This window comes from Sander vitreus, chromosome 18 (assembly GCF_031162955.1).
Source record: "Sander vitreus isolate 19-12246 chromosome 18, sanVit1, whole genome shotgun sequence".
Taxonomy (NCBI): Eukaryota; Metazoa; Chordata; class Actinopteri; order Perciformes; family Percidae; genus Sander; species Sander vitreus.
The window spans coordinates 13,407,832-13,430,976 of record NC_135872.1 but is presented as its reverse complement, the minus strand read 5'-3'; the positions used below and the strand labels follow the sequence as shown (position 1 = coordinate 13,430,976).

General features: G+C 39.6%; 1 protein-coding gene across 1 annotated transcript in view; it reads right to left on the bottom strand.

Annotated features, from left to right (window-relative positions):
- Positions 1-23,145, bottom strand: part of usta (uronyl 2-sulfotransferase a) — a 50,171-nt gene that overhangs the window by 4,916 nt on the left and 22,110 nt on the right. Inside the window, exons 2-5 of the mRNA XM_078274767.1 lie at positions 14,658-14,701; positions 8,005-8,160; positions 3,301-3,380; positions 3,028-3,181 (exon numbers count right to left, since the gene is read on the bottom strand). Coding sequence (XP_078130893.1) covers positions 3,028-3,181; positions 3,301-3,380; positions 8,005-8,160; positions 14,658-14,701 — 434 coding nt within the window. The remainder of the gene's footprint in view (positions 1-3,027; positions 3,182-3,300; positions 3,381-8,004; positions 8,161-14,657; positions 14,702-23,145) is intronic.

Sequence of the window (23,145 nt, the reverse complement as noted above, 5' to 3'; positions counted from 1 at the left end):
CACTTGATACAGGACCCTTATGCCTCAGCATTTAGGGGACCTCTGGGAATCCAGCCACAACTCATTCATATACAACTACGCACAATCAAATACGCATACACACAGCCGTCAGACAATACGCACTCTCTTTAGAGGACCCATTAGTATTTCGAAGAGAACTCCTGTGTGCACACTCAAGCTCATTGTTCCTATTCTCACCGTGGATTAAGCCAATTGAGAAGGCACAGAAACTGTAGCAAAATAGGCCCTAATCTCTACGACAGCCTCCCGTTTCACTGAATGGAATGTATGCATGAATCAGGAGTAATTGATGATGTAAACCTTTCCCATGGGACAGTTTACCTCAGCATTCATCAGGGAGCATGGGATTGGTGCACCTGGGTCAAATCACATTTAAACTTGCAATAACTGATTTCATTTGTTTCAACTCTTTAGCAGACAACACAGAAACTACATGGCCAATCACAGAAATCTACACAAAGATACTTTTCTGTGTCTTAAAAAAATCATATGCTTGCTTAGACAACACCAGATAAATGTGACCATTAAACTTGCACATTGTTTCACAGTGTGCATGTGTCATCGTAAACATCGGGTTACCTGAGAGCTGACGATTTTCACTCGCTGTGGGAATTGCACCTGATCAAACCTGTATTTTTGAACTGTGAGAACTAACCTGTGTTCTTTGGCTTCAGTGAAGACACTGAATTACCTCATACTGTAGACATTTTGCATGTGTTTGCATGCATTCCCACATATGTATGAATAGAGGCATACACACACATTGTGGTAGGGCGGAACCTAATTAATCACTCTCAATTGCACCTATTGTATTTATCATTTTTATACACGATTATAAATACACACTTAACTCTGTACCGTTACTGAAAAATAATCTGACCTGATCAATCTGAGCTGGATTCATTCAAAATAAAAGCCCATAAATTCTAAGTGACAATCCATGCATGTGCTCAATGTACACTTTGCATTCAAGTGTCCAGTGCATGCCTTTGTATAGTGTATGTGTGTGTGTAAAAAGGGGTGTGGGGGACTGACGGAAAATCCAAGCCAACCACAGGAATGTCTCAGTAACACGTGCATCAGGTTCCCTTGGCCCCGGCTAGCAAACTGACAGTGCTCTTTCATTGACACCTCTCATATAAACTCAGCGCAGGGCTGCACTCACGCTGATACACACATAAAATGCTATACTAGTAAGGACATTTATCTCCTGGCCTCAAATCTGGACCTCTCTACAAAACACACAGAAACTTGAATTATTTTGGATATCGACAGTGAATCAAATAACTCACTGAAGGTGACATTGTTGCTGAGAATCATTGCTACAGTCTCATTATTTTGGGTTGCCGATTTGTCAGGTGGAACCCCCCCCCCCATTACAGCATTATTCAAATGCTAGTGTGGCATATGCTTGCAGCCACTGTTTATAGATATGATTTAGCACATAACTGCAAGCTGTTCTTGCTGATTAGGTAAGCCAGGTTGTTGTGGCTATCGAGCAAATTAACAATACCAGCAGAAATGTAAAGCAGTAAGAAAAGAAAGCACAGCAAAACAGGATCATTTGAGAGACACTCCTATGGCGATACAGTAACATGATATTCATGCAGTTGATTCTTCTCTTTTTTTACAGAGAATGCGTGAAGTTTAATATGTAAGCAATACTGTACTGTAACTACTTAAACTAAGAAGTGAGCACTAACAAAATGTCATCCCTTTGGAAAATCTTGAACACACACAATCTCACACACACACACACACACACACACACACACACACACACACACACACACACACACACACACACACACACAGCCAGTCTACAGCAACACAGCCTCCCCCTCCCCTTTAACTGTAGCATGGGGCCCCGTGGTCTGCATACTTTAATAACTCAACTCACATGGTCCAAAACTCCAGGGAAAGCAGTGCAATACTTAATTACACACAGTCAGACTCAAGCCAGAATGACATTCACTCCTCCTGTTTTCTCTCTGACAGTATGGAGGCCTGCAAGGAATGTACCTGTGTTTGTGCCTGGATATTGATTTGCCATGAAAGTATTGATTGATATATATATATATATATATATATATATATATATATATATATATATATATATATATATATATATATAATCATTGTTTTGACCTGCCTTTATAGCCAAATTATTTTCTGTTTTTTCTACCTGCTCCCTTAATCCCAAATGTAGTTGTTTGTCTTATTTAAGGAGACTTCCAACCTCACATTAGACCCATCACTTCACTGCTAACTGTACTCCACGTGTAAGACATCTTCAAAGAGAGCTGAGTGTGGTTTTGAAATATTTATGTATAAAAAATGTTCTGTTGCTTATATTTTAACATTTATAAAGTTAATGTTTGTCAAAATAATGACAAACAGAGATCTCAAATTCAACAAACTAGTCATCTGGCTGACACAGGATATGGTTATTTAATGAGAATGCAGTAACTGGTAGTAAAGTAACCGGTGATAAAAAATCTATGTCAGTAATATATTCTTGTTACAATCTTTTGTGGAAGATTATACAATGTGTTTATATAACAAAGTGCAACAGTCAGTATCATTACTGTCTCTCTGTACAATGTCTACTGGCTTATGCTCCATAATTAGTGTACATAAAGCTCATACCAGAAAAAGAAATGAGTTTGCGACATTTTACTTCATGTCAACTGAGCTTCAGGTTATAAACACAAAACATATTGATCAAAAAGACTTCTAAATGAAGAAAGGCGTTCTGATTTTCATCTGTAACAGAACAGTGTCACGCGGTTTTGCACTGGACATCACGTAACGTGATAGTGTCATCACGAGCGTACAACGTAACGACTCGAAAAACAGAAGCTTTCTGCTGTAAAAAGAATACACGCTCTAGCTGTTATGTTTTTTTGTTTTAGATCAATTTAAACAAGATCATGTAAACAACCATGTCCCGTGGACGCTGGTGGGATCTCCGTTCTCTTAAGAGTTAAAAAAAAAAAGTCTCACCAGGTATCTTTCATCATCTTTCATCCCTGGAGTGCGGATAAGGTGGTTCTGCTCACCCCTCCAGTCACCAAAGCGGCGAAAGAAGTAGTTGGAGAGGAACCGGTTGATGGGGTCCCGGATTATGTTGATATAGACTGGCTGCTCTATCCTGAACCTTACAAAGACAAATAAAAACGTAAGTTAAGACCTGTACAGATTTGTAACAAACATTAGGAGTTGCTGGTTTCGAAATTATGTTGCTAAGCATCATTGTACATTGGTGCACTACTGTACCTGGTAAAGTTGAGGAAGTGAACATGCCGTGTGTAGAGGAATGGCTGAGGGATATTACTGATGTTCTTCATGAGATCCACCTGAAAAAACACACAAAAAACACAATTAATTTGACGTGTCGCACAGAATTATTAAGTGTAAAACCCAGTATATGCCATTATCAATGGCAATCATCTGACACGAGTTATACGAGATCAAATCCTAAATGCCAGTGCATAACGTTATGGTAGAAATCAAGCAATTATCACATTAATAGACGATAACCAAAAGCATATGCAAGCTCCTGACAGACAGAACAAAGAGTTACCATCCCAAGTGGGTGCATGTTTGAACTGATCATGGATAAAATGCTAATACTTTGGTTGTGTGTTTATCTGGCTGTGGGTCCACCTTGATTTGATTTGCAGAATCTTCCACTACAGACTGACCTCGCCACAGTTACAACCTCTGCCTTGACTGCAAAGTTTCAGATTGTTTTAATATTAATATTCATCACTACCCCCCCCCCCCCAAGCCTCCCCTGGTCATGTCATGCATAGGAGAAAGACAACATTTTTAAAGCAATTATCCCAACCTTCTTCTTCCTCTGCTGCTATGACATCCCAAAGGCATTCCAGGTCTGCATGGCGTGGCATGCTCACAGTAGCCAAAACAAACTTAGAGATATCGTAGTTCCATATACAGTGCAAATCCCTTACATTAGCTCTTTGACTGAAGGCCATGCAACTGAAACCTCTCTGAAACAGAAGATGAAAAGGCTTCAACAGCAGCTGTGGTAGAAACATCTCATCTTAGCTCTCAAATACCCCCAATCATCCAGATGCTGTTTTGAAGGTCCTGAATAAAAATAGGCTCAAGGATTCTCTTCACAGGTAGGCTACTCAAATTGATTCTTCAGGATACTTCTGTGAAGCTGAACTAAACAGCAAATGCTAATTAGATGTTAGAATCTAAATGCTAATGTCAGTATGCTAACATGCACACACTGAAGGCAGAAGTGTGTGTGTGCTAGTTCAGGGACTGTGGACATCTGGCTTGATGCAAAAGACATGGAAAGCTGGATACATCTGGAAATAGAAAGGGAACAGATAACAATACAATAATACTTTCAATTGTGTGTTACAGCTTGACACAGTTTATGTGGAGTCCACACTCCATGCTTTTGACATTTCATGCCACAGGAGAGCAAGGTTAGGAGTTCAGTATTTCTCTTCTTTTTGGGCCAGTGAGAGAGCAGACTCTAGCAGTGTTTGTTGAAAGATCAATAGCACAATCATACAGTCATACTCTCTGTGAGGAAGCATGGTGCTCACAAAACCTTCATTGATCTGTCAGATCAAGCTGTGGCAGCAGAAAAGGACACCACCTGGGCAGACTAAGTGCAATTCTGCTAAATCTAGGTGATTTTCTGACAAGGCTTCCAGGAGAGATTTCAGAGAGCAAATGGATGAGCCAAAACCTCTTTCATACTGTCTATGGCTAAAACACTTTCAATGAATCATTCCTTGGAAACAGAATCTACAAGCAGAAAGAGAGGAGCAAGTCTGGTTGGGCAAATGATAATGATAATGGTAATGAGAAAAAGAAGAATTGATTGAATTAATTTGTCTGAGTTTGGAGAGGTAGCTGTTCTTTACACTAACAATAGATTTGAAACACAGTTGGAGAAAATCTTTATTTTTCTTCTTTTCAATTTGAATGAGCCTTGATGTGAGAAGCAAATACAAAATAAATCAAATATGAATGCAACTCTTCCCACACCATCTTCTATAATAATAAAAATAATAATCCCTAAAAGTGTTATTTTCTCAAAACAAAATAATACTATACATAAGCACCATACATGGTTTTTATCTTAATGATGTTAATCTTTCTCTATATTAGCTGTCTAATTCATATACTTTATTCTGTTTGTGTCCTGTCTTAAAAGACTGTATCACTCTTTACTTAAAGCTATTTCCAGCAGAGTGCATTGATCATCTGAAGAACTGAATGTCCTGTTTGAATATTCTGCTCTCATAAACTATCTATAGGTACCTGATACGTCACAGCAACACTATTTTTACAGCACCAGTAATATGTATACTTGTTTATGTACACAGAGAAGTTAATCTGAGGCCCCAGTCAGATTTGGGTTTAACACTCCTCCCTCTTCTCTATAAACTCACTACATTTCCACTCACTCTGCTTCCACTTTCTGTGGATCTCTCCTGCTATAAAATGTAAAATTTAAAACTTTCATTAGCTCTAGAAATGAATTCACCACTCTGGGTCCCTATTGCATGCTCTCTGTCTCTTCTAATCCATTTCAATTCTGCATAAAAAAAAATAGTTTATTTTCTGCAAACTGCCCCCCTTGGCCATTAGTCCAGACCAATTAGCCCAGCCCTAACCCCTGATGTCCCCTCCCCTACGCCCAGGTTGATGTGCAGACCCTGAACACATTTGGCACATTTGGTGTGCGTGTGTGTGTGTGTGTGTGTGTGTGTGTGTGTGTGTGTGTGTGTGTGTGTGTGTGTGTGTGTGTTTTCTGACCCACCCCTCTGGTCTGTCTGGCCAGACCCCCTCTCATTTACCAGGGAGAGCTGCAGGGAGACAGAGAGAAAGTGGAGGACAGTCGGAGATTCCAGGCATACCTGCAGCCCCCCGACCCCTGCCCCCCTCCTTCCTGAGCCCCCGTGGCGAACACACAGAGCTCATCAGGGGAACGGAGGAAGAGTAAAAAAACACAGAAAGCTACGACTGCTGATCTGCATTCAACTCAATTAAATTTGTCTCTATGTATCAAATAAAAAATGACTAAATAACCTGCGTTAGAGACAAATATGTAGGCCAGACATTATAGAAAAGCACTCCAAGAGGATCAGTCCACATATTACAGGAACTGCCTATATAAAGCATGTGTATTTGCTCAAAGAGTCTTTATACAATGCACAAGAAGTGAGTGCCTTATTTCTAAATAAATATCCTCAATTTAAAAACAAAAAGGGCACAATTGCTTACATTAGAAAAAAATACTACTTGACTTGAATTTAGAGTTTTAGCAGCCATTTCTAACTTCTTCTTTTAGCACCCAATCCAATGCTCTGTAAGTGACCAAAGGCAAACTGTTGCTTCAAGTGTAGCTGGTGAGATGCTACTAGGGAATAACTGTTTACAATCTTCATTTGTAATGCAGGGGCCAGTCACTTTCTGGTGTTTGCATATCTGTGGCTGTGTGATGCAGATACACAAGGTTCATGGCTGTAGAGCATCTGTCTGCTGGTGAATGTTTTTGGTAAGAGGAAGGAAACACAATCCCACATGAACTCAGACACAATCTTTACTTGTAAAAAATCTTTACAATAAAGATGCTGTCGTTGTGTTTCTGGAGGTTTTTAAGGAAGGACCCCCCAGGAAATGTCTTAAACCTCTCTCTCCCACGGAGCCTGTTCGCTATGTACTGAAAGGGACAGATGGGTCACTATACGCCACAAATCTGCTGAAGCTCTGCAAAGTTCCACACAAATAAGGCACCTTCACTTTTTGGCAACCCACACACAAGGCATCAACCCTGGGCAAACCCATTAGCGGACTACTGGGAGAGCCAGAAAGAAAACAGTCCAAAAACTGCAGTCTCAAGCCAGAACCACAACTGAGGACACAAGCATCTCTAAACTTAGGAGACGCGCGTCTGGATTTGCATAAATCAACACATACAGAAGTACACATGCAAATAAACACACAAAGACGGAGACATACTTTACAGAATCACACACAAACACAAGCACAGACGTACACTCTTAAACAGACCCCCCTTGCACAGACACTGGAATGCACACACTCGCTCTGAGGAGCATTCCTTGGGACTATTCACAGAGATGTTTTATGTCCAGAGAATCAATGAGTCTGATGGTGTTCTGCCACTGTGTGAGCAGCCAGCACTTCAGGGTTTGATGAATGGATAAACAAGTAGCTGTTTAAATATTAACAAAATGTTCAACTCGGTCAGTAATAGTTAGACATATTTAGCATCTGCTCAAAAGTGTCAATAACGTCATATGAGGATGTGAATCATCCCTGCAATACTCCCACGCACGCACGCACTATGGCAGAACGATATGGGGCAAAAATCAAATTTTTCTGCCAGATATTGCAATTACGATTCGATTTGCAATTTCTTTTTTTTTTAAGTTTAGCTAGAGTTCAATATTCACTGTGTAACAGATAAAACATGTCATGGAGCATTATGCAAGGATGATAACATAGATTAAGTGTTTTTCACAGTCAAACACAGAACATTTATCACAAAAGCTAAAGTTATTATAGTAAAAAACAATTCCAATAAAAAAAAATCTGTACTTTCCTGTAAACTGAAATTTTTGATATATCTCAGTTCAATAGCAGCATCTACATATTGTACCTTCTACGATCATGTTAAATAAAGTAATAAAAAATAAATGAAAAATCCACTGAAAATAAGACATTTCTGCAAAGAATCTTTGATATGTAACATTATTCCAGCATTTATCTTATGAAAAAACATTAAATATAATAACAAAAAGAGGAATAAAAAGTGTTAAACTAAATGTTATGTCAAGCATTTGCACAATTTTCACATTCGATTAAATTGTAGTCTTCACGATTAGCTAATCGCATTCTTTCAAATCGCAATATCGATTTGAAAATGATTAATCATTCAGCCTCTCATCTCCTATCCCTTACCTGTTCATGTTTTGTGAGACGTGTTTTATTATGGATGTCAGAGGAGACCAGGTTGAACTGGTGTTTCTCAGCCAGTAACCTCAGCAAGATGACCACCGTCCGGCTGCCGCACTTCCCCACACGGTTATAAACCACCTGGCTGGGGAACGGTAGCACCTGCAAATAAACAGAAAAACATAAAGAAAAAAAAAAAAGATACATAGATTAAACGGAACTTCTTATTGTATTTTACTCTCACTGGTGTTAAGGAGAAGGTTTTCACAAGTATGTTAAGATGTTACTATATGAATTGTACTGATGTGTGTTGTATTTATAGCACATGTTTTAGGGCACCATAGGTCAAACAAAACTGGCCATAGAAAGCGGTTACGGAAAAGTTACAATGTGTGAATGTAATACGAAGAGCAGAAAAAACGACAAAAACTAAGAAATTTCATCAAGATCTCACTGGATTCTCCTGCATCTTTTCCAGCGACCTTTGACCTTCTGTTTCTCACATCTACTCTCCCTAGGACTGGACTCAATTGACCCTGCACCGTACACACACACACACACACACACACACACACACACACACACAAAAATTAGCATAGGCATTCTTCTCTGCAAAGCAATACTGACGCAACTCTTTAGTGTTATGACACACACACGCACGCATATACACACACACACACACACACACACACACACACACACACACAAGCTACAGCATGTACTGTACACACCTCATGACTCACCAATTAAACTACAGCTATGATTCAGAGACCGAAATACAGTAAAGTGGATGTGAGTGTTTAATACGTTTTTTTTCTCTTTGAAAAACAAACTTGTGACAGTAAATCTTTGCTTACAAGAAAGAGGAAGTTGAAGGCTGACAAGCGTATTGAACATGAAACTCATTTATCACAAGGGCAGCAACAATGCACTAATTTGGCAATTATCCCTAAGGGCCTACAAGGTTTACACAAGTGGCCCCTTAAGAATGAAGGCTATCCAAGCAAATTTACCAGTGAGAACAAGAGTGACAGAAAATGGTGGCCAGTTAAAGGAATTAAGGGAATAAGAGACAGGGAGGTCAATTAAAAGACATCTGGAAGATTTCTTTTAAATGTGATAGAGATCGACCACAAAAAAACAAAGGCAGGTCAGTTTTATGTTGCCTTGAAAACTCTTCTCCCTCATCACTTCAAATAAAGCTTCCTGTAAATCAGATGGGGGGGGGGGAGCAGTAGTGATAAGTTCTTGTCGGCATTCCTAGTCTGGAATTGTAATTGTGCTTTTCCCAGGGGAAGTTTTTGGATATCTGACAGACTGTGTGTTTTAAAGCAAGTCTGACTGAGTGACTTAACTAGCTCACTGGCTCATGGGGTGGCTAGTTTACGAACAAATTGGCTAGTTATGAATGGCTGACTCAGCTGCTTTTTCTACTGTTGATGAATAAAATTATTATGAATCTTTAGTTAATCTCAGTGCTCTTTAGCTCCGGTGCTGCAGACAGTAAGAGGTCAGCATGGCCACACATACTTGCTGATTTTGTCTAGTCTCCTCCAAAAGCAGCAGTCCCACCCAAGCACAGGCTTTGTAAAAACAGTAAGAGCCTCCCTGAATGTTTTCCAGAGCCAAGAACAAAGGAAGCGAAAGTAACAACAGGATGGAGAGAAAATGAGTCAAGGAGGGAGAAAGGGAGAGGTGGAGAACTAGTTGGAAGAGAAAATTACAGTATCGGTCTGACAGGTTGTCACTGTATCGATCCCACTTACTGCTTGTTTTTCCCAGAATCAGAGCATTTTCCGGATGTCATTAGAACCGGTTTGATGTGTGAAAAAAAAATACGTGGGTATATTTGCCCCAGGATGAGAGAGGGGGTACTGGAAAAATAATTCACAGGTAATATCTGTGCTTATCCAAGCTTACGCAAGTTTTGTTGACAGGCTTGCTTCAGCATGTGTCACTTGCTGGAATGTTGTAATCCCTTACTGTAAAGCAATCTTATATATCAGATATGGTTTAAAGACAGAAAGATCCAAATAATTTTATAGATTAGAGATTGCTGGTGTCCATGAAACAAACAAAGACTCCAAAATAATGGTCAATGATTGCAATTACTCAGTTTTGGGAAAATATTTTGAGCAGATAGGAAACGGTTCTTTTGGACAGCAGTTCAACATTCCTCAGTGTTTGCCAAGTAACCACAGACTTCTCAACTTATCACAATAATGAACCGGGTGAAATATATGCAGTATTTTGTAGGACACCATTTCCCGCTGATATGATGACAAATGACTGTGTCAGAGCTCTCACAGCCTGGTGTTGTATAACCCAAGAATAACATCAGAGATTACATGAAAAGTCTAAAATCTCCTGTTGGCATTGACATCACTGAAAGGCCAACTTTTCAGTTTGTGCTATTGTTGTTCCCACTCTGTGGAGTTAAGGTTTCTGATGCACACTGTGAGAAATGTTCACAGTGTCTGTCAGTAAGGCATTCTGTCAATAGTCGATCCACAGTGTAAAAAAGTATTATGTAACAGGGCTGTTTCCCACCGTGTCTTAACTTGGCACTCCTACTCCAGGGAGTCAGACTGTTATTGTGGTATTTACAGCTCTGATGCTGGCGAGCCAATATCAAGCAGACATTGAAGAGATAAGTAGTCCTGCACCTTTTCCTCTCTCTGTCACACTCTCTCCTCTTACTTTCTCAGTATCCTTTCTTTTCTCCCACCCTGCTCACACACTTGCACCGAAACATCCAAAGTATCACTCTGTTTTGAGACATTTTCAAACGTGACATTGGTTCAACAAAAATCTATGAACTACTGTCTCTGCCTCATGGCCTGACCACAGATTTCTGGAGAGAATGAAGAGAATTCTGCCACCTCCAATCATATAATAGCAAGTTAGAGAACATGTCCTTGTTCGCCACATGTCAGGACCACAGCACACACACTCATCCATCTTACTGCTGCAGTTCCTGAAAACCCACACCAGTACAGTACATCACCGCTAACCTGCACTCTGCTTTTAGTTAGCCCTGCTCTTGGTTCTTTGCTCTCTTCTGTCAACTGCTGATCCCAAGCTGAATGGACAACAGTTTCAGTCATGATATAGAATAATGCTATGTTTGCTATAAACTGTTCTGTTTAAGATTTAGTGCAAATGAAGCTCAGTGCAAATTCTTTCAGAAAGACTTCTAATTACTGAAATCACCACTATCTCTCCCTAAATCTATTCAGCTGTTAAGAGGCGTTCACTCTTCAGTAAACCAATCAGAATTGGCCACGAAATTCATGATCCAATCACAGCATGACATCCTGCTTTAAATGTCTCTCTCCTTGCTATCAGCTGTCTTCTCAGGCAAACGTGCAACCCTCCTCCTCCCCTTCCACCTCCGGGCGTCGTCAACCACTGCAACCTGAGTCCCTTTCCGGCAGACAGGTCCTTCGTTCGGCCTCCGGGTTTCCTCTCCGCCATCACCAGTGTCTAGGCTCCATCGGGGGTGAATATGTCTGTTTCTCTACCCCTTTAAATATTTTTAATGATGGAGTCTAATCCCCAAAGACTCTGTACATGTCATGTACATTTCATATTATGCTTATCTACAATAAATATTTGCATATCTGCAACGAAGTCTCTCCTGATTGAATTAAGTAATGAAGAAAAAACATGATGGGAAATGTGCTCCAAAAAGTAAATATACACGTGTAAAAATGTAGATGAGACATTCTTGCTATGCTTCCATACACATAAAGACTCATCATAATTCTATTCTGAAAGCTGTGTGGTTTTTCCATACACTTTCATTTACGTTGAGCTTTCAACACGATTTGATTTCTAATCTTTTCCTACATTTACCAGAACCTCAGCCTTCTGTGTGCACACGCTGCAATGCGACCGACCTCTGCTGAAATAGAAGATCAATCTCAGCTGCAGTGGGACATTACAAAAAAAGATAAGAGATGTGGTTTATGTAGCGCTTGCCACTGACATGGCATTAGCATCATCTGTCTGATATGGAATCAATCAAAGTTAGCAGTGAATGCGTCATTGCCTGTGTCAATGGAGGCTGTATGTAGTTAGTAAAGCTACTAAATTATAAGTCATTCAGGCAGTGTGAAAGGAGGGAGAGAAAAATAGTTCATTGATTTCAAACTTTGGGAACTTGGTGGAGCTTCCACAATAACAATAGTTCATTCAATTTGTTTTAGACTGTATGTAAATTGCCATATCAATTATTCACTACCCCAACTTCAAATCACATTTAGTTTCATTGGCTGATAATGTTGCATTTGCATCTTTACTAAACCTCCTTTACTGCCTTATCTATGGTTGATGGTCAATACTAGGCTCTTTTTAGGGGGATATTTATGTAATTAAAAATAAAGATTAAATTATACAGCAGATAGCGAGAGTGTTTTCAGTCCTGAAATGTGTCTGCAGCTCCTCAGGCCATTTAGAGTCCAGACAAGCTCCACCAGTCTCAGGATAGAGCAGCCAGTACTATATGTAGCCAAAGAGGCAAAACCTGGGGCAAGTCCAAAGCAACACAAGTTGCTGCTAGTAAAGCTTACTGTTCTAAGCTGACAGTAATAACGAAAGGTGATCCAGATTAGAGCTGCAAAGATTAATTATATATATATAGATTCTCTGATTCTAGCTTTTTAACAGGGTATCTGCAGGGTTTAAGATTTTTTAAGACTTTTATAAGACCATTATGAATAAAATTTAAAACCTTTATCACAACATCAAATAAGCCCTAAATTCAGTTTTTCCAAGCCAAGTATCGCTGAACTTGCACTTCCCCAAAGCTGAAGAATAAAATCCATTTTATGTCTGTGGTACAATCCAAAAGAGAGCCAATAACACAAAACCTGATTGGCTGCAATATAAGTTGCATATTGGTCTCATTTGTAGAGGTAATACAGCAAATTACATTTAGACTAGCGAAAGAAAGAACTACTACACCACGGAATACTTTTTAAAAAAAAAAGTATTAGAGGTAGGGTTGCATGGACGTAGAAAAATTAAGAACTGTTTAAAATGATTTCACAATACTTTACAAAGTAAAGTACTTGTACTTTATACAAATTTAAGACTTTTTAAGGCCTAAAATTTGGATTTAGAAATTTTAGACTTTTTAAGATCCCGCGGAAACCCTGTTTAAATATGAATATTTTCTGGTTTCTTTCCTACTCTATGACAGTAAACTAAATATCTGAGACAAAACAAGACATTTGAGGACATAATCTTGAGCTATGGTAAACACTGATCGACATTTTTTTGACATTTCATAGACTAAACAACTAATCGATTAATTGAAACAATAATCGACTGAACAATCGACAATGACAATAATCGTTAGGTGCAGACCTAATCCAGATGGGCGTATCAAAAAGAGTGATACTGACTACAAATCTTTGATAATGTCTGCTTTAATTACTATACATTTAGAAAGAAATGTTTAAAAGCTACAGTACAGAAATGTCTCACAAAGTATAAATGTGTCTTGATCAGCTCCCTCTGTTTCGTAGAGACTTCCCTCTCCATTATAATCACACAATTGCGTGTCAAAATGAATTCCAGAGCTTCTGTGTTTGTATAATAATGTAAATACTACTTTTAGAATCGTTCAGAATTGCCTCAGGACACAGTCAAGCTGTTACACTCTCAGCTCTTTGTTCAATGAGAAATGGTGGAAACTATTTGGGATTTATTAGACTTTATTTTCATTACATTTCTACAAGCCCATATAATATTGAGAGTTCGGCATCAACAGTATGCATAAAGTAAACTGGCACTGTGAGCCTGTGGAATCATTAAAGTGTGTTTCATAATGATTTCCCCTGACAAAACAGGTATCAAGAAACAACTTCTCCACATTGTTCCAGTCAGCCACAGTTTGTTTCACATAAATAACACTGTTATCTGTATGAAACAAGCACTGGGGTTGCCTGGTTTGGCTTAGTGGCCAGAACAGACAAGTAAACACTCACAAACAAAGCCGAGATGTGACCTCACCAGCTGCTCACATCAGCCCCAAACAAACCTGTAACCAAACTAGATGAAGTCTCAGGTTAGTTACGTGCTAAATGCTATGCCCAAACCAGAAAAAAACACCACCGACTATTCGATCACAATAGGGAAAAAAAGAGAAGGGGATCAAATAGGTGAGGAATGAGGTGAAAATGAGGTGGTGACTGATTAAACAAGGAGATAATGAACAAAGGGCAGGCGGAGGAAGAAAGGAGTTGGCAGGGAGAGAAAGAGGGAGCATAGAGGAGAGATGGTCATGCAGACGTGCAGCTGGATGAATACAAGGCCTCTGTGTCAGCACTGTGTGTGTGTGTGTGTGTGTGTGTGCGTGCGTGCGTGCGTGCGTGCGTGCGTGCGTGTGTGTGTGAGAGAGAGAAAGAGTGTGTTCAGATCATTACTGTAGCACTGAAGCCAGGTCTAGTTGGTATTTAGAGAGAGTTTGCATGCAGATCTTTCACACAGACCTAACCCTTATCCTGACTGGACTGAACTGGCTTGGAAATGCAGGGTAGCACTTCAGAGACAGAGAGGGTAGGAAAAACATGTAAGGTCAAAAAGGAGAAAATGGGATAAAAGAGGAGTGAAAAGGGAAACGACGTAGAGAGATCGAGAGGAACACTTACTCTTGGAGCAGGGGGTCCGTGGTCATCCAAATATGTGGATTTACCTGCAAAGACAAGAAAGTGTACATGTTAGGATTCCCACAAACCCACAGTACAACCACTTAGAAGGACAATTTACAGAAGGACGGAAGAGTCAATCATCTTAAGCACAAATAGTGAATGGGCATAAACTTCAGTGTAAAGAGGCAGGTATTTGAAATGTCTGTGTGTTGCCAGTTTGAGAACCTCAAATATGTTAAGAATGGTGTAAAGAGCATTATTGTGCTTCAAAAAGCATCGAGCATGACAGTATGCAATGGCAATTCCCCAAAGCACATGTAGGTATCAAATATGTTGATGTCCAAAAAAAGTAATGTATCTCCATATTTGTCCATTTGGAATTTTTCAGAAAATATGAAAGATGATGCACCTATTTATAGGTTGAGGAAAATATCCTACTTCTTAAGATACATAATCCATGAAAAACCCATTTGATTAGCCGACACATGCTTTGTCACAGAGCTGAAAACGAGGCTGTTTTTCTTGGCTCATGAAAAGAAGTTGATATTTTGGAGATACATGTTTTTTTCCCAGAAGATCTAAACCATTACCACAGTTTACAGGTGGGCGCCCAAGATTAGTGTCACCAATTTAGTATCCAACCAAATGTCTCTCCACTTCTGTTCATGAGTTATGGCATTGAGTAATAGCCAGAAAAGCATTTTAGCAGAACATTATGATGTCAAAGTGAACATCACCTTTTGGATATAAAATGTCATCACTTCATCATTTAATCCTATTAGACATTTGTGTGAAATGTTGACATAATTAATGTAGGAATTCTTGAGTTATGGCCACAAATGCGTTTTGTGAGGTCACAGTCACAGTTGACCTTTGACCACAAATATGAGATAGCGTATTCACAAGAATGGGACAGATGGACATAACTACGGATGGACTCGAACAACTCAAAAATATAATGCCTCTGGCCACGGCTGGCGTGGAGGCTTAAAAACACAAAGGAATCTCCCATTGACTGTGAACCTGTGAGCAAGATGTTGTCATATTTGGGTTTTGACAGACATGTTTGCTTGATGAGCTTCACTTGTATTTCTTCTCTTGTATCTTGAAGTTCTGAGAAAGCATTGCTTCTTTTTTTTAAAATCATGCCCATTAATCAAAAGCTTTGTCAGCCTTTGCCAAAGTCACCCACAGAAAAACAGCGTAGTTCTTGTGCATTCCATCTTAGGACGTCACAAAGAGAGTTACAACCTCTTTATACAGTATATATATCGAACACTGTAAAGCTGTTTTATGAGGGAACAATGGAGTTCATTCAAAGCTGCCCCACGCTTAGGATCTGTGCCTGCTTTTTTGTCCCCCTCCAAATCCAGGCCCTGGCTTTCAGACAGCGGCCTTTTCTTTGGTCCATCCAGACACACAAAGATGCATCGCTTCCCATCAAATATACAGCATTCAGGTGGCTCGCCCAGTAGAGAGGGAAGAAAACAAATTGGAGAGTGTGGGGCGAGTACAACTCTAAAGAGAAAACATATTACATAAGAGAACAATCTCTCCTTGTGTCTCTGAAATGTAATCAACACACGATGAAAACAGCAAGAAACAATGCATGATTACACATGCTGGTTTATAACCAGCCAAAGTTTCCCACTTGGCGCACACTTAGAGATGTTATTGTATGTTTGTGCTGGAAGAGCATTGTATGAATGTGTAAGTACTGTTTATACTTAAGAAAGTGGTGCGTAAGCTTTAAGTAATTAGCCATACACTGAGCTACAATCTGCCTCTGTTTGGCTCTGTTAAAATATCACACACACACACACACACACACACACACACACACACACACACACACACACACACACACATATACACACACTGCAGTTATACTGTACAAAACCTGCTTGACTTTCTGTGTGTGTTGTGGCTCATTAATTCGTCAGGAGCTGGATGTATAAACTAACACAGCTGCACTATGCTCACCCTCAGGTGTTTTTTAGACTCTGTTTTGTCTCTGGCTGCATCTGTCTTTATCTCTCTTTCATGACTTTATGCAGTTTTCCGGAGGAATGTTGAGGGGGGTTTGCAGCTCTTCTCCGAATCATCAGAGGTCATGTCAGGGCGAGGATGCAGAGAGGCAGACATCTCTGTTCCATCCTCTGTCATCCATCAGGGACAACCACCCCCCACAACCTCCAACCCTTCCCAACCTCCCATGTGTGCTTCTCATTAGTGTTTTGGATAAGGGATTGGAACTAATTTTTTCCAGGGCACGAGGATCATAAAAGCTGACAGCTGCCGCCCACCCCCACCACCCACAGAGGGAGGAAAATGAACTTTAAGATCCACTGTACAGTGTCCTGTCCTCATCAATCCCATTGGCTCTCTGGCTTGATTAAGAAATATTTAAATTCCAAACAACACTAAAAGCTGCATTTCTATTGTTCTCAGTGTTTCTATGTTTATTACCAATCTATAGTGTGATAACTTCCCTTTGTCCTCTACACTGCTCCATTTGTTCGTACAAATACACAGGAATATTAGAATTTAACAATTTCCTTGAAACGAATGCAATGCTCCCAGGAAATAGGGGTTTACTGAATGATTGGATGAATATTAGTCTCACTTTGCCAGGATGTGTTACGAGGAAGTATGGCAAAATAGCCTGTTAGGCACGACGCAAAGCCGAGTGAAGTGAAAATAAATTAATAAATGGCGGCATGCGATTAAAAAAAATTAACGCGTTATGCTCGGCCCTTAAACGCATCGCGATTAATGCGTTAATGCTGACAGCCCTACTTTAAACCAATCACAATCGTCATGGGCGGCGCTAAGCTCAGCATGGAGCCGCTGTAAAACAGTTGTACGAGAGAAAACTCAGTCTAGCTAGCTGTCTCAATTTACCCTGCAGAGATCTGAGGAGCAGTCAACAATAGTCCTCATAAATCCACCGGAGTTTAAAATTCCAACACAAAGAAAGCAGAAGGAAACGGAAAATACATGCATCCGGCCGAATTTCCTGCAGCACCGGCCCAATCCTGGAAGTGGAACGTCAAGGATATAGACTAGATGAGTATGAATATGATGTGAATCTTATGCTATGGCCCTCCAGTTGAACACCTTTGCATGGATGGATTACTGTAGTGGTCTGGACAAGAAATAGTCCGGCACATAACCCCCTGTAAAATGGCGATTTGTTGTTTTTACACTTCCATTTTTATACACAGATTTGTTTTTAAAAAAACAAAACGATTTAAAAAAAACTAGACATAACTTGTTAATGAAGAATACACAAGTCATGAATGGTCAAGTGTAGAAATAGTTAAGTTGGAGAGGGCAAAGGGCTCACTTAAGAAGTGAAGGAAGAATTCCCAAATTAAACAAAGGTCACCTTTGAACATCCTCATGTTTATCCTACGTGTAGTGTGTGTGTGTGTGTGTGTGTGTGTGTGTGTGTGTGTGTGTGTGTGTGTGTGTGCATTTTTGATTGAAGGAGAAACTAACCGAAGAATGGGTATGCATGGGCCTGTAGCTAAATGGTTAATTGGATTACTGTGTCACAAGATCCATGGACTTGCCCCTGGCTAAGAGCAGCTGCAAAACCATTACTAAGTACAATTATCTAATCAATACTTCAAGATGAACAACATAAATCAGTAGTACTTTTAAGTTTTAATCAGTAAATTCTAAAATGATCTATCTATCTAGTCTATCTATTTCCCAGGAAACTGTAAAAAAAAAATCTGTGCCATTTAGGGATGACAACACATTTTGTAAGTGGGTGTTACTTCCACTAGTTTTTTTAATTCTGTGTTCACTAAATTAAGAAAACCTGTGTGGCTAATAAAAGCAACAACATCAACACAAATCAACGCATTTTATTTTTTTCTGAACAACACATGCGAGTAATTAAAATATTAATCAATGTGATTTATATGGCAGAACAAGATGTGAAACTCTGTGAAGCTGATTATTGCCATAAATGTTGTTTTCTGCATGAATAAAAAAAATCCAACAGGATCTAATTATTGTGAATCTGGTGAAGGAACCCATCGCTCACTATTTTTCCCACATATTTTAGGACAACAAACTAAAACTCTCACCACAGAAAGTAACTATCAAACATCTACAGAATATCCTTAAAATTGTGTGTGCAGTGCACACTTACTATGATCCCTGCATTTACATAAGTGGAAGCATCCAATTAAACTTCACGCAAAAAGAAAAAGGTACAAAACAAGGCCAGCTGCTGCCCCTGTCCAGGAACTTGTTAAAGCAAATTATCCCCTACATCAGTTAGTCACCTCATTAGCTGATTTGTTTTTCTCCAGTGAAAAAAATGACTCATGGGTTTGTTGTTCATTTAGGGGGTTAACAACCTGTAAGCTACATCAGTCACATCCATTGATTTCAAACCAAAGAAAACTGTATGGTGTAATGTAGCGATCTCTATATTTGTTTTGGGAATAACCCATCAGGCTTTGATCGAATCATCCCAGAACAATTCCTTAAAGTACCCATATTATGAAAAAAACACTTTTTCTGGGATTTGGGATGTTATTTTGTGTCTCTGGTGTTTCCACACACATACAAACTTGGAAAAAAAAACATCCATGCTGTTTTGAGTGAGATACGGGTTTCTGGATGTAACCTGCCTTCAGTCTCCGGGTGAGCTGTTCATAATCTGCAGGGCTTTCTACGTCACTAGCCGAAACGAGGGGACTAACCGCTAGCATGCTAGCGGTTAGCCCCCTCATTCTCAATGGCAAAGCACTGCTACAACACACACAAGTTCACCATCATCTACAAAAGAACTACTTACATGTCCCTGTTCAGCAGGTATTCCACGCAAAGTTGGAAGTGTGCCCTTGTTTAGAAGAAGTCTCCCAGCTAATCCTGCCTTGTACTGACTGACGTTAGAGAAACAGCTAGCTAGCTGATGTGATCCTTACCTAGCTACTGCACATGTGCGGCTCCCAACAAATATGGTACAGAAGTGCGATCTCTCACTCTGTAGCTAAAACAGAGACCTGAACACACAGGATGAAAAGAGGAGCTGCAGCAATGTGCAGTACAAATAAAATATGGTGTTTTTTGAAAATTAAACCATGTAAACCTATTCTGATTTAACCTCAAAATACAATTATGAACCTGAAAATGAGCATAATATGGGCACTTTAAGGCTCTGGAATTTTCCCTTTGGAGTTGGCCTGCTTCAGGAATGCTACAGTGAGTTTGGGAATTTCATGAACATATATTTAAAGCATAGACCATTTCATTTTCTTCGTGAAATTGGCGAGCTAGCTAAGTAGAGCTTAGGAAAGAACACATCCAAGAATAGACCGAGGTGGGAGCGGAAAACCACACAGGAATGGCAGTTGACAATACGGCCAAGAGGATCGGTGCAGTGTTGAAGTTAAGAGGCCTTCGCTTTGCTGTGGGACACGACTCAAAGCAAAGATGGAAGGTTACAGAGCTGCTGCTGCCCTGGAATGTTCTACAAGTATGTGAAACCAGATTACAGGTTCCACAGACTGTGAAGACTAAACTCTCTCATCCTTAACCACATCCTGCTGTAGTTTCTGTATCCACCGCAGACGAAAATGACAGAATGAAAGGTGTGTGCTTACTTCAAGTCCCTATACTGACTTTCTTATAGGAATATAGAGCGTGGTTTTTAAATTAAAAACGAACAGGGTGGATAGACAGATATACTGTATAGCTAAGGCAGTCTGCACTGCAGTCTAAAATGACATAACTTCTGCCTGATCCAGCTGTGTGAAACACCCAGTTAAACCAGACACATGTCTATGGTTATAGTCCTTACTAAATATTTGTGCCATAATAGAGAGCATATGCAAACAAAGTCAGTGTGTATGGGTTACATACAAGCTTTTCTGTGTGTGTTTGTCTGTGAAATGTGTGTGTGTGTGGTCAGCCAACCCTTTGATTTGGAGTGAGGGAGTGGCCCTCCATTAAGACCTGTAGCTCGACCCATCTACCCTAATTACAGAAGGGAGTTAAGCAAAGGGTCAGGGTCTCCACCCACTACGCCCTGCTTCACATTACCCCTCAGTTACTTGAGAATCAACAATGGTCAGACAACTTTGTGATATAAATAGAAAGGCTGTGCTGTTGCTATGTTATTGCAGGTGCCCAAAGTAGGGAGACTAATTTGTGGACTTATGGCTCCCTTAAAATTTTGGTTACTGAAATGGAGTAGAAGGACACACATGCATACAGATGTGCAGGGGTTGGGAGACATCAGGATGACAGTCAACATGTCATTTGCGGACACCAGTGGTTGCCACCGTGTACTGTACGACATTAATGTACCGCTGAACTGATGACCAAGCAAAGCAGTGTTGACTCGGGTGGCTGTGCAGCCCAGAAGCCATAAATAAAAGACATACTTAATGAAACAAGAAGAAGAATTTTAGGAAAAGAGGAAACAGGAGTGACTTACATGAGAAAATGATTCATGCGTAAACTAGCGCTGTAGTTGACAAAGATGCCAATGACAAGCCATAGCATTCATAACTGACTTTAAAGTAAGGAACACATTTGAATCAAATCTGGCATATTTTGTTTGGTTCATCAGTTCGGACGCACTTTGAACTCTCAAACTACCATCAGTAGATTTCACACTTTACAAAGTAAATTGATCTACGAGACCCCAGCTGAGTCATTCAATGTCTCAAAATTTGAAGAGGCAGTCGATGAGGCTGAATGAAGATGAGAAAGTGAATAAAATCAATTCAGGCATAAAGTTACCACATGATGGGTAGTGGAGCATCACCTGGATTAAACCCAAAGGCCACAGTGCTGCAGGATTCCTCAATTTAAAGTTTAAGGAACAAGAGGATTCCATCACTTTCAAATTTGACAGCAGAGCGCAGGGACTAATCTCCAGGTGCATGTTATGGGGTGTTTTTGCAGTGTAATCAATTTAATTTAGGTAAGTAAAGTAACTTATGTATTACTCTTAGGGCCACTGTGACTTCTCAGCACTGATTTCTACACCAAAAAAGGTATGAATCTTGACCTTGTGAAACCCTACTCTATCTGGCATGCTGTCACACAGTCTTTGAGCAGCACTGACTGCCTCTGAAAATCAAGCTTTGAAATGAAGAAATGAGCCATGAAGTAGAAAATTGGGCAAACAGTTGAAACCCTAATAGATGTCTGACGCCACAAAGCCAAAGTAGGAGAAGTAATCACTCAACTAGTCAGGCAGTGATGCGAATGCTCTTTCTTCATGAAGTCATGTAGGCAATCATGTCTATATTACCCCAATAATAAGAAAGATACGTCAAAATCAAAAATTACTGTTAATCACAGGATGTGATTCTGTCAATGATTTCTGGTAAACTGCATGCTCTATCAGCAAATTCTGGACAAGTCACTTCTTCTTAGAATGAATATGTCATTTTGACTCACCAGTGATTTTTCCCATACACCCCTACAAAACGAGTCAGATGGAAGGGACCTCTCAAATATTACTTAAGGTGAACTTAAACAATATATTTATGTGTATAATAAAATCCATGTTATTTTTGAATATAATAATATAATATAAAGAAATGGTAGACCCTCATACAACAACAACAGCAGCAGATACACTTCAGCAGCCAACCCATTAAAACCAACCTCAACTTAGGCAACTACTCGGCCTCTGTTGCTTTGCACCAGCTCTCAACTCAAAAAACACACACCGGCTTTGGATAATGCATCATTACACACAATCACCACTGGTACCATACACAACTGGAACTGGAATTAAAACTTGTGGTTTTAGAGCAATATTTAGAGAGTTTAGAGAATTAAGATGTTTGTTGGGAGATGTTGAACAATTAGCGCCAGCAAGATGTTCTCTCACCATTAATGCATTATTGTGTCTGTCATCAAGTCTTTTAATGGCTGTCTGATTAGCTTTGACTCTGGCTGAGTATGACATGAAAACATACAGTAAATTAATCTGACTCAGCACTATAACTCAGCTCTACGTGCTTTGGTATGGAGTATAAATCTTATGTTAATTACAACAGAATTTAATCTTTAATTCGATTAAAAGAAACTACATTATTTTGTTGTTTATATAAGTGTTTTTTCACAATATCTTAACTTGAAGCTTTTACTGTAATAGTCTTGAAATTTACCACTGCATTGGCTCAGCTACAACTGACAGAAGGTTCAGCCTGTGAGTGAGAGAAGCCAGAAAAACACCCTGCATTAATTGTTTGTTTACAATACAGCTCCATTGGCCCTGAGCCTCAGCCAAGCTAAATCAGTCTATCTTCTTTTTTTTGGCAACAAGCTTGTTTATCACTTTATCCCTCTTCTTCATCGTCTATACGGAACCTAGTGCTGACTAACAAAATGACTTCCCTGTGAAATTCTACTACTATCTGATATGAATGTGTTGAGAAATAACAGGTAACCACTAGCAATAAAACAGATATATGAATTGGGAAGAGAAAAAAGGATT